General features: G+C 44.6%; 1 protein-coding gene across 2 annotated transcripts in view; it reads left to right on the plus strand.

Moving 5' to 3' along the window:
• The first annotated feature begins 1,767 nt into the window (after nucleotides 1-1,767).
• Nucleotides 1,768-12,136, plus strand: part of LOC110514311 (tyrosine-protein phosphatase non-receptor type 2) — a 13,069-nt gene continuing 2,700 nt past the window's right edge. Inside the window, exons 1-9 of one of the 2 annotated variants that reach the window (XM_090228607.1) lie at nucleotides 1,768-1,993; nucleotides 3,942-4,032; nucleotides 4,163-4,263; nucleotides 5,721-5,819; nucleotides 5,908-6,045; nucleotides 6,135-6,344; nucleotides 7,417-7,578; nucleotides 8,403-8,803; nucleotides 9,786-12,136. The exon at nucleotides 9,786-12,136 is cut by the window's right edge and continues 2,700 nt beyond it. In XM_090228607.1, the coding sequence (XP_090084733.1) occupies nucleotides 1,937-1,993; nucleotides 3,942-4,032; nucleotides 4,163-4,263; nucleotides 5,721-5,819; nucleotides 5,908-6,045; nucleotides 6,135-6,344; nucleotides 7,417-7,578; nucleotides 8,403-8,803; nucleotides 9,786-9,975 (1,449 nt within the window). In that variant the 5' untranslated portion in view covers nucleotides 1,768-1,936 and the 3' untranslated portion in view covers nucleotides 9,976-12,136. Of the gene's footprint in view, nucleotides 1,994-3,941; nucleotides 4,033-4,162; nucleotides 4,264-5,251; nucleotides 5,416-5,720; nucleotides 5,820-5,907; nucleotides 6,046-6,134; nucleotides 6,345-7,416; nucleotides 7,579-8,402; nucleotides 8,804-9,785 lie in introns of those variants that run through there. The other variant, XM_090228608.1, reaches the window with a different exon arrangement.

The raw sequence follows: 12,136 nt of genomic DNA on the forward strand, positions 1-12,136 counted from the left end.
TCTGCTGTAGCGATACTAACCCCCTGCTCTCCAGGAAGTAAGCACTGGGTCCATAGTTCTCCTCCCCTTCCTGAATCCACTCTGATGTAGCAATACTAACCCCCTGCTCTCCAGGAAGTAAGCACTGGGTCCATAGTTCTCCTCCCCTTCCTGAATCCACTCTGATGTAGCGATACTAACCCCCTGCTCTCCAGGAAGTAAGCACTGGGTCCATAGTTCCCCTCCCCTTCCTGAATCCACTCTGATGTAGCGATACTAACCCACTGCTCTCCAGGAAGTAAGCACTGGGTCCATAGTTCCCCTCCCCTTCCTGAATCCACTCTGATGTAGCGATACTAACCCACTGCTCTCCAGGAAGTAAGCACTGGGTCCATAGTTCCCCTCCCCTTCCTGAATCCACTCTGATGTAGCGATACTAACCCACTGCTCTCCAGGAAGTAAGCACTGGGTCCATAGTTCCCCTCCCCTTCCTGAATCCACTCTGATGTAGCAATACTAGCCCACTGCTCTCCAGGAAGTAAGCACTGGGTCCATAGTTCCCCTCCCCTTCTTGAATCCACTCTGATGTAGCGATACTAACCCCCTGCTCTCCAGGAAGTAAGCACTGGGTCCACAGTTCCCCTCCCCTTCCTGAATCCACTCTGATGTAGCGATACTAGCCCACTGCTCTCCAGGAAGTAAGCACTGGGTCCATAGTTCCCCTCCCCTTCCTGAATCCACTCTGATGTAGCGATACTAACCCACTGCTCTCCAGGAAGTAAGTTAGCCTCTCCGTTATCATACGCTCCATAATCTTACATACATGTGATGTTAAAGCTATTGACCGATAGCTTGTTGGCCTTGTTGGGTCCTTCCCTGGTACCACTAAATCAATATCAAATCAAATCAAATGTATTTATATAGCCCTTCGTACATCAGCTGATATCTCAAAGTGCTGTACAGAAACCCTGCCTAAAACCCCAAACAGCAAGCAATGCAGGTGTAGAAGCACGGTGGCTAGGAAAAACTCCCTAGAAAGGCCAAAACCTAGGAAGAAACCTAGAGAGGAACCAGGCTATGTGGGGTGGCCAGTCCTCTTCTGGCTGTGCTGGGTGGAGATTATAACAAAACATGGTCAAGATGTCAAGACTACTGCCTCCTTCCAACTGCCTGGTAGTCCCCCCCCCCCCCCCTCCTACACTCTGTTGTACAACACCAATACCTTATCCAGAGCCTCATCACTAACATGGGCCAACATAATATAGAACACCTATCTTTCCCAGGTGATCTTAACCCAGCCTTACCTATTGCCCTTTTCACCTGTCATGGCGCATTCAACACATCATCTACATCCTCCCTCCTATCCAGCACTCCACGATGCTCCGCCTCCTCTGACAAATGTACAGAGCTATGCACTGAGACGAACACTTTGGCCATCATCTCTGCTTTCTCCTCAGCTGTTACTGCCACATCCTTCCCACTCGTCAACACTGTATAATCCCACTCCCTTCTGACCCCACTCATCCTTTTAATAATCTCCCACACTCCTCCCACAGGTGCCACCCTTCCAATGGTGTCACAGAACCGACGCCAACATGACGGATAGTTCTCCTCTTCAGGGTTCTGAGGGTTTCCCAAACTCTGTCCTGTGTGTCCGTTTTGGGCTGATTAAAATAACCAACCCATAATTAAGCTTAGATTATTTGAATCAGCTGTGTTGCGTTAAAGAGCAAAAACCAAAACGTGCACCCAGGACCAGAGTTTGGGCAACCCCCAGACCCCTGACGAGGTGAACCATCCGTCATGCAAAGAGGTCTGGTGGAGATGACGTAGATCCCCCACACAGTCGGCTGACTATCCGCGGTAGATGGCTGTCAGTTGGGGCTAGCCAGCTAACACACCGTTGACAACGATAACATTCAGACTATATTCACAAGACAGAAATATCAATACCAAAATGGATCAACAGTTTGAGGAAATAGATTCGTCTGGGCAGTGGCAAAACCTTTATAATGTAAGTTGGGCATTCAATGTGTTATTTTCGGTTGCTAACCTAGCTAACGTTAGTTATGTTGCTAACTAAATTGGCTAGCTATCTGCCCGGTTACTAGCTAGCAATTATGCACATTATCCATCATACTAGCTAGCACCAAACTATGTAATTTTAACGGTATATTGAATGAATAATACTAGTTAAACTGGTGTTCATCCTGAAAGATAAACTAAGCTTCACAGGAGAAGAGTCAGACTTCCGGAAAACGTGCATCAACATTAGCTGGCTCGCCTGTTTCTGAGAAGTCGCAAACACTTCCTGAAATAATATGTGCGCATGTGTTGCCATGTCTAGGAAACTGGGCAGATTTACAGCGAAGTGGATGTCTGGAGCTCGAGTTAATAACAGCCTATATAACTACCTACTCGGCCACAAGGAACACACAGTCCTGTTTTCTAGTTGTAGTTATTATGAGCGTGTTGTAGTTCATGTTTGAGTTTTATATCCCTAGAGTTGAAAAATGTGTGATAGTTGTGCAGCAACAGTAGCCTTCTGTGTGTTATTACAGTTTGTTTTATTTTACTATGACCAATAATGTCAGTATACAACAAGGTATTGCTCTCTTATACCCTTTAATCATATATAATTGGAAAGCTTATTGGAAAGACACATTTTCAGAATGTTCATGTCAACAGACCTCTAGTGTTCATATCAGAATGACTTGTATAAATGGCTTTAAAAAAAGGAAACCCTATTTTACAAGTGGTTCTGAAAGGTCATGAAAATACCTTTCCAATTATATATATATATATATATATATATATATATATATATATATATATATGTGTATATATATATATATATATATATGTAACCAACTTTGAAAGCACCAACACCAAACTGTTGTTTAAAAATCGCCCATAAAGGTGCCATTGTAATGGGGCAGCTATGTTTTTGAAATGTGACTTTGGTTATAGAATCACCAAGTTACACACACACACAGCTAGAACAGGGTTTTAAAGGGATTTGTATTTACAGGGCCATCACAGAATTCACACATTAACCCCACATTAGCCTTTTCCCAATATGGCCGCCCAACAACTCTATGGGGTCTTATTGGGCAATGTGAATGCCCAAAAATGTTCATAGTGATGTAGAATTAACAACCACATGAGCCAGACGAACCAGATATATAAAGATGTTGAATTATTCAAATAATTGTAAGAATGTAGCCAAAAACCTTTCTGAATCGCTGATTTCTGGGGCGGCAGGGTAGCCTAGTGGTTAGAGCATTGGGCTAGTAACCGGAAGGTTGCAAGTTCAAAATCTGTCGTTCTGCCCCTGAATAGGCAGTTAACCCACTGTTCCTAGACCAGTTAACCCACTGTTCCTAGACCAGTTAACCCACTGTTCCTAGACCAGTTAATCCACTGTTCCTAGACCAGTTAACCCACTGTTCCTAGACCAGTTAACCCACTGTTCCTAGACCAGTTAACCCACTGTTCCTAGACCAGTTAACCCACTGTTCCTAGACCAGTTAACCCACTGTTCCTAGACCAGTTAACCCACTGTTCCTAGGCCGTCATTGAAAATAAGAATTTGTTCTTAACTGACTTGCCTAGTTAAAAAAAGGTTAAATAAAAAAATTAAAATTCTGATGTTAATCTTCAAACATGTGAAATGTATATGTGAAGAGTTGATTACAATGTTTGTGGCTGTTTTCATTATGAGGAAACAATCCTTCTGCCTACATTCCATTACAATGTAGTAAAATCCAGTGTTGAGGCCAATTACAGGTAATTAGTTAGGTAGTGTATACCCAGTAGCCAGTAGTAAGCCCTTCTCAGAAGTTCGTTCGTGCTCTTACTGCAGATGTCTGCTGGTAGTTGCTGTAGATCAGACCTGTACACATTTCAATGAAAATCGTATTCACAGTCGCTGGCTGGTATTTGTTCTCATTCTTTCTCAGGAAATCCGAAACCAAGCCAGCGACTATTCATATAAGGTGGCAAAACTTCCAGAGAATCAGAATCGAAACCGATATAGAGATGTCAGCCCCTGTAAGTATCTTCGTCTGTGCAACTATCATTCATGAAGTACGCTTCATTGAGTCATAACTGTGATGAATGTTTACACCTTGACGAGTCGCAAATAGTTTTAATTTACACATTTAAATATATCTGGTTTCAGATGATCACAGTCGCGTTAAACTTCAAAACTCTGAAAATGACTACATCAATGCAAGTCTAGTCATGGTGGAGGAAGCCCAAAGAACCTATATTCTGTCTCAGGTCAGTACATACAAGTAGTTTAGTCATATTGGACGAAGCCCAAAGAACCTATATTCTGTCTCAGGTCAGTACATACAAGTAGTCTAGTCATATTGGACGAAGCCCAAAGAACCTATATTCTGTCTCAGGTCAGTACATACAAGAAGTTTAGTCATATTGGACGAAGCCCAAAGAACCTATATTCTGTCTCAGGTCAGTACATACAAGTAGTCTAGTCATATTGGAGGAAGCCCAAAGAACCTATATTCTGTCTCAGGTCAGTACATACAAGTAGTTTAGTCATATTGGACGAAGCCCAAAGAACCTATATTCTGTCTCAGGTCAGTACATACAAGTAGTCTAGTCATGGTGGAGGAAGCCCAAAGAACCTATATTCTGTCTCAGGTCAGTACATACAAGTAGTCTAGTCATATTGGACGAAGCCCAAAGAACCTATATTCTGTCTCAGGTCAGTACATACAAGTAGTCTAGTCATGGTGGAGGAAGCCCAAAGAACCTATATTCTGTCTCAGGTCAGTACATACAAGTAGTCTAGTCATGGTGGAGGAAGCCCAAAGAACCTATATTCTGTCTCAGGTCAGTACATACAAGTAGTCTAGTCATGGTGGAGGAAGCCCAAAGAACCTATATTCTGTCTCAGGTCAGTACATACAAGTAGTTTAGTCATGGTGGAGGAAGCCCAAAGAACCTATATTCTGTCTCAGGTCAGTACATACAAGTAGTTTAGTCATATTGGACGAAGCCCAAAGAACCTATATTCTGTCTCAGGTCAGTACATACAAGTAGTCTAGTCATATTGGACGAAGCCCAAAGAACCTATATTCTGTCTCAGGTCAGTACATACAAGAAGTTTAGTCATATTGGACGAAGCCCAAAGAACCTATATTCTGTCTCCGGTCAGTACATACAAGAAGTTTAGTCATATTGGACGAAGCCCAAAGAACCTATATTCTGTCTCAGGTCAGTATATACAAGAAGTTTAGTCATATTGGACGAAGCCCAAAGAACCTATATTCTGTCTCAGGTCAGTACATACAAGAAGTTTAGTCATATTGGACGAAGCCCAAAGAACCTATATTCTGTCTCAGGTCAGTACATACAAGTAGTCTAGTCATGGTGGAGGAAGCCCAAAGAACCTATATTCTGTCTCAGGTCAGTACATACAAGTAGTTTAGTCATATTGGACAAAGCCCAAAGAACCTATATGCTGTCTCAGGTCAGTACATACAAGTAGTTTAGTCAAATTGGACAAAGCCCAAAGAACCTATATGCTGTCTCAGGTCAGTACATACAAGTAGTTTAGTCAAATTGGACAAAGCCCAAAGAACCTATATTCTGTCTCAGGTCAGTACATACAAGAAGTTTAGTCAAATTGGACGAAGCCAATTATCTACATTTTAATTGTTGGTCTGTGTTTCAGTTGGTGATGAAGCAGTGTGTTGTGTTTTCTCCCGAAGGGCCCCTTGAAGAACACCTGCGGTCACTTCTGGTTGATGGTCTGGGAGCAGAACTCCAAAGCTGTTATCATGCTGAACAGAATCATAGAGAAGGGGTCTGTAAGTAGCCTACATACATGTTATAATGCTGAACAGAATCATAGAGAAGGGGAACAGACTGACTGATGTATTGCCCCCCCCCCAACAGGAGAAGTGTGCTCAGTACTGGCCTACAGCTGAGGAACGGCAGCTGTCCTACACGGACACAGGGTTTGTCGTGACGCTAGTGAAGGAAGAGGACAAGTCCAACTACATCATACGAGTGTTGGAGCTGAGGAACACAGAGGTGAGCTCTTCGTCTCCGCGGACTCTGTGTCATGAGGACGTTGCTGTTAGCAACAGTCATCGTAATAAAACGACATGTCTTCTATCCAGACAGGAGGAACCACAGAGATATACCACTTTCACTACACCACCTGGCCTGACTTTGGCGTCCCAGAATCCCCGGCCTCTTTCCTCAACTTCCTGGTCAAGGTGCGGGAGTCTGGCTCATTGGGGCCGGAGCACGGGCCCTCCGTGGTCCACTGCAGCGCTGGGATTGGACGCTCGGGGACCTTCTCGTTGGTCGACACGTGTCTCATCCTGGTAACATCAATACTTCCTGTTTTTACATTGTAATTGAATCACCGAGGTTGGTATGAAAGTAGACTAGCTTCCTGTTCAGGGGTTGTCCTTGGACATAGAGCCTGTTACAGCTACAGATACAGGAGATTCTGTCTCGGACAAGGCTCTACTACGTTTCACATCAGCTCCTGGTCAAACTGTATTTTTGTTTTTATTTCACCTTTATTTAACCAGGTATTTATATATATAACCCTAACCCTTTATTTAACCAGGTATCTATATATATATATATATATATAACCCTTTATTTAACCAGGTATTTATATATATATATATATATAACCCTAACCCTTTATTTAACCAGGTATTTATATATATAACCCTAACCCTTTATTTAACCAGGTATTTATATATATATATATATAACCCTAACCCTTTATTTAACCAGGTATCTATATATATATATATAACCCTAACCCTTTATTTAACCAGGTATTTATATATATATATATAACCCTAACCCTTTATTTAACCAGGTATTTATATATATATAACCCTAACCCTTTATTTAACCAGGTATTTATATATATATATATATATAACCCTTTATTTAACCAGGTATTTATATATATATATATATAACCCTAACCCTTTATTTAACCAGGTAGGCCAGTTGAGAACAAGTTCTCATTTACAACTGCGACCTGGCCAAGATAAAGCAAAGCAGTGCGACACAAACAACACAGTTACACATAAACAAACGTACAGTCAATAACACAATAGAAAGATCTATGTACAGTGTGTGCAAATGTAGAAGAGTAGGGAGGTAAGGCAATAAACAGGCCATAGAGGTGAAAATAATTACAATTTAGCATCAATACTGGAGTGATAGATGTGCAGATGATGATGTGCCAGTAGAGATACTGGGGTGCAAAAGGAGCAAAAATAAATAACAATATGGGGATGAGGTAGTTGGGTGGGATATTTACAGATGGGCTGTGTCTCCAGACTAAATGTACTGTTCAGCATTATGTAGACCAGCCGGTCTTGTCCCTGGTGTTGTGGGTGAAGTCATTCTCTCTCTCCCGTCCAGATGGACAAGAGGAAGGACTCGTCGTCAGTGGACATTCTGAGAGTTCTGCTGGACATGAGGGAGTACCGGATGGGTCTGATCCAGACTCCTGACCAGCTACGCTTCTCCTACAGGGCTGTCCTGGAGGGAGCCAAGAGCATCATGGGAGACTGCTCTGCACAGGTAAACACCGCTAACCCTAACCACACACCTAGTTAGCTGGAGGGAGCCAAGAGCATCATGGGAGACTGCTCTGTATAGGTAACACCGCTAACCCTAACCACACACCTAGTTAGCTGGAGGGAGCCAAGAGCATCATGGGAGACTGCTCTGCACAGGTACACACTGTAACTAGTGTAAGGGATGAGTCCTGTGTCACCGTGAAACGATTTGGGGGGTTGTGACACTGTAGGGTCATTCTGGGGCGGCAGGTAGCCTAGTAGTTAGAGCGTTGGACTAGTAACCGAAAGGTTGCAAGATTGAATCCCAGAGCTGACAACGTAAAAATCTGCTGTTTTGCCCCTGAACAGGCAGTTAACCCACTGTTCCCCTGAACAAGGCAGTTAACCCACTGTTCCTAGGCCGTCATTGAAAATAAGAATTTGTTCTTAACTGACTTGCCTAGTTAAATAAAGGTAAAATTAAAAATATTGCCGTATGGGAGAGTAGAGGACTGTCAATGTGAAACTAGACATGAGTAGAACTGTGTCTTCATTAACTACTGTCCTGTCTGTCTGTATGAGTGGCTGTTGGTCATTAACTACTGTCCTGTCTGTCTGGGGAGCTGTTGGTCATTAACGACTGTCCTGTCTGTCTGTCTGTCTGGAGAGCTGTTGGTCATTAACGACTGTCCTGTCTGTCTGTCTGTCTGGGGAGCTGTTGGTCATTAACGACTGTCCTGTCTGTCTGTATGAGTGGCTGTTGATCATTAACTACTGTCCTGTCTGTCTGTCCTGTCTGTCTGGGGAGCTGTTGGTCATTAACTACTGTCCTGTCTGTCTGTACAGAGCCAGAAGAGAGAGCTGTCCAGAGAGGACAGAGCGACAGTATGTGATTCACCGCCTGCCCCCCCTCCCAGGTGGCTCTCTGACACCCCCGCCCCCCCTCTACCCCCACCACGACCTTTAGACACCCCCGCCCCCCCTCTACCCCCACCACGACCTTTAGACACCCCCGCCCCCCCTCTACCCCCACCACGGCCTTTAGACACCCCCGCCCCCCCTCTACCCCCACCACGACCATTAGACACCCCTGCCCCCCCGTCCCCCAGTCGGCCCTCAGAAAAGCCCAACGGCCAGCCACTGCCCTGTGTGGAGCCTGCGCCTGTGGCGTTCTCCAGAGAGGACCGGACATCAGGAGACGGGACAGATCCAGACAGCTCAGAGAAGGACCTGGCGGAGGTGCCAAGGTCAGTACACCTCGAGGTGTATTCCCCTCTACTGCTTCTTTCTATTGTCTGCTTAACTCCTCCCACTGAAGCTGGCTGTGGGCCTTCAGTGCTGGGCAGACTGTTTAGAATGCATTCAATTAGGACCCTTCCAGACTCACATGTTTAGAATGCATTCAATTAGGACCCTTCCAGACTCACATGTTTAGAATGCATTCAATTAGGACCCTTCCAGACTCACATGTTTAGAATGCATTCAATTAGGACCCTTCCAGACTCACATGTTTAGAATGCATTCAATTAGGACCCTTCCAGACTCACATGTTTAGAATGCATTCAATTAGGACCCTTCCAGACTCACATGTTTAGATGGCATTCAATTAGGACCCTTCCAGACTCACATGTTTAGAATGCATTCAATTAGGACCCTTCCAGACTCACATGTTTAGAATGCATTCAATTAGGACCCTTCCAGACTCACATGTTTAGAATGCATTCAATTAGGACCCTTCCAGACTCACATGTTTAGAATGCATTCAATTAGGACCCTTCCAGACTCACATGTTTAGAATGCATTCAATTAGGACCCTTCCAGACTCACATGTTTAGATGGCATTCAATTAGGACCCTTCCAGACTCACATGTTTAGAATGCATTCAATTAGGACCCTTCCAGACTCACATGTTTAGAATGCATTCAATTAGGACCCTTCCAGACTCACATGTTTAGAATGCATTCAATTAGGACCCTTCCAGACTCACATGTTTAGAATGCATTCAATTAGGACCCTTCCAGACTCACATGTTTAGATGGCATTCAATTAGGACCCTTCCAGAATCACATGTTTAGATGGCAATCAATTAGGACCCTTCCAGACTCACATGTTTAGAATGCATTCAATTAGGACCCTTCCAGACTCACATGTTTAGAATGCATTCCATTAGGACCCTTCCAGACTTCTCTAACCATGTAATGAAACCCTCATCTTATTATCTTATTCCAGTCTGAGGAAGAGACACAGGGAGGAGCGTATCGCCTGCACGGCCCAGAAGCTTCACCTGATGAAACAGAGACTGACGAACACAGAGAGGCAGAGAGAACGCTGGCTGTACTGGAGGCCTGTCCTGCTCAACATGGGGGCTGGAGCTGCCGTGGCCCTGGGGCTAGTGGTGGTTTGGCTCTTCTCCCAGTGATTTCCCTCCCTCTGTCTGAGCTGCCGTGGCCCTGGGGCTAGTGGTGGTTTGGCTCTTCTCCCAGTGATACCACTGGGATACCCCTCCCTCTGTCTTTTTTGCACCAGTACCTGGGACACGGTGCCCTCTCTCTCTCTCTCTCTCTCTCTCTGTAAGATACATTCTCATGGTCTGTTTGTGCATAACAGGGGGTATTTATTTCTACAGGTCAAAACCAAGATTGGGATCAATTCCATTTTTGATTCCTGTCAATTCAGGAAGTACACTGAAATTCCAAATTTCAATTCTCTTCAAGCTTTTTTTTTTTTTAATGATTTAACATTTAGAATTTAGTTTTACTTTCTGAACTGAAACGGTGTTGAACTGAACCCTGGTGGAAAGGTCAGAGCACTAGATCAAACCGCCCCGGTGTATATTCTGGTTCCTGTTTAAACATCTTGGTGGTAACATCTTCTCTCAGGCTGTTGGTGCTCCAGTTGGCAGCACCTGATGAATGTACTGTCTGAAACCCCTCCCTATGCAGCAGCAACAGACATCATGTGCAAAAGGCTCAGTACAAAACAACAACATCATCTTGACCTTCTTACTTTCCTTCCATTCATTCGTTTTATTTCATTTTAAAAGGTCAGATTGTTTCATTGATATGATTGGTGTACGTATTTGACAGGAAGTAATTCAAAGGCTGGGTTTCACCTTTTTTGGGGGGATCCTCTCATAGAGCACACAGTGCAACAGAAACATAGAGGTCAGGGGTCAACAGTAGAACTGTTCTCTAACCAACAACATACTTTGTTCTTCATAATGCTGATGGTGCTTTGACATGTGTTCCTGACCAGACACGGTTCTTCCGTTGTGTCAGCAGGGCCCGGACCAGGCAGAGTTTGGTCTGACCGGTCAGCAGGGCCCGGACCAGGCAGAGTTTGGTCTGAACGGTCAGCAGGGCCCGGACCAGGCAGAGTTTGGTCTGAACGGTTCTTCCGTTGTGTCAGCAGGGCCCGGACCAGGCAGAGTTTGGTCTGACCGGTCAGCAGGGCCCGGACCAGGCAGAGTTTGGTCTGACCGGTCAGCAGGGCCCGGACCAGGCAGAGTTTGGTCTGTCCTATTTGACTATCAGCGGGTTCTATATGGTCCGTTAGTCTGGTCCATACAGCGTGTTCTACGTGGTCCGTTAGTCTGGTCCATACAGCAGGTTCTACGTGGTCCGTTAGTCTGGTCCATACAGCGTGTTCTACGTGGTCCGTTAGTCTGGTCCATACAGCGTGTTCTACGTGGTCCGTTAGTCTGGTCCATACAGCGTGTTCTACGTGGTCCGTTAGTCTGGTCTCTACCTACCAACCCACGCTGTTGTGTACCGGGTCCATACAGCGGGTTCCCCCTGGTCCGTTAGTCTGGTCTCTACCTACCAACCCACGTTGTTGTGTACCGGGTCCATACAGCGGGTTCTACGTGGTCCGTTAGTCTGGTCTCTACCTACCAACCCACGTTGTTGTGTACCGGGTCCATACAGCGGGTTCTACGTGGTCCGTTAGTCTGGTCTCTACCTACCAACCCACGTTGTTGTGTACCGGGTCCATACAGCGGGTTCCCCCTGGTCCGTTAGTCTGGTCTCTACCTACCAACCCACTGGGTTACGTTCTACTGGCAGCTGATCCAGGATGTCTCTCCTGGTGGACTTCTCAGCTAGCTAGCTTGTGCAAAGTCTGCTTATGAGGTTATATCTGATATGACAAGCTTGGTAACCTGAGTCTTATGAGGTTATATCTGATATGACAAGCTTGGTAACCTGAGTCTTATGAGGTTATATCTGATATGACAAGCTTGGTAACCTGAGTCTTATGAGGTTATATCTGATATGACAAGCTTGGTAACCTGAGTCTTATGAGGTTATATCTGATATGACAAGCTTGGTAACCTGAGTCTTATGAGGTTATATCTGATATGACAAGCTTGGTAACCTGAGTCTTATGAGGTTATATCTGATATGACAAGCTCGGTAACCTGAGTCTTATGAGGTTATATCTGATATGACAAGCTTGGTAACCTGAGTCTTATGAGGTTATATCTGATATGACAAGCTTGGTAACCTGAGTCTTATGAGGTTATATCTGATATGACAAGCTCGGTAACCTGAGTCTTATGAGGTTATATCTGATATGACAAG

Source organism: Oncorhynchus mykiss, unplaced genomic scaffold, assembly GCF_057628025.1.
Source record: "Oncorhynchus mykiss isolate SJ-2025 unplaced genomic scaffold, ASM5762802v1 scaffold93, whole genome shotgun sequence".
NCBI classification, from domain to species: Eukaryota; Metazoa; Chordata; class Actinopteri; order Salmoniformes; family Salmonidae; genus Oncorhynchus; species Oncorhynchus mykiss.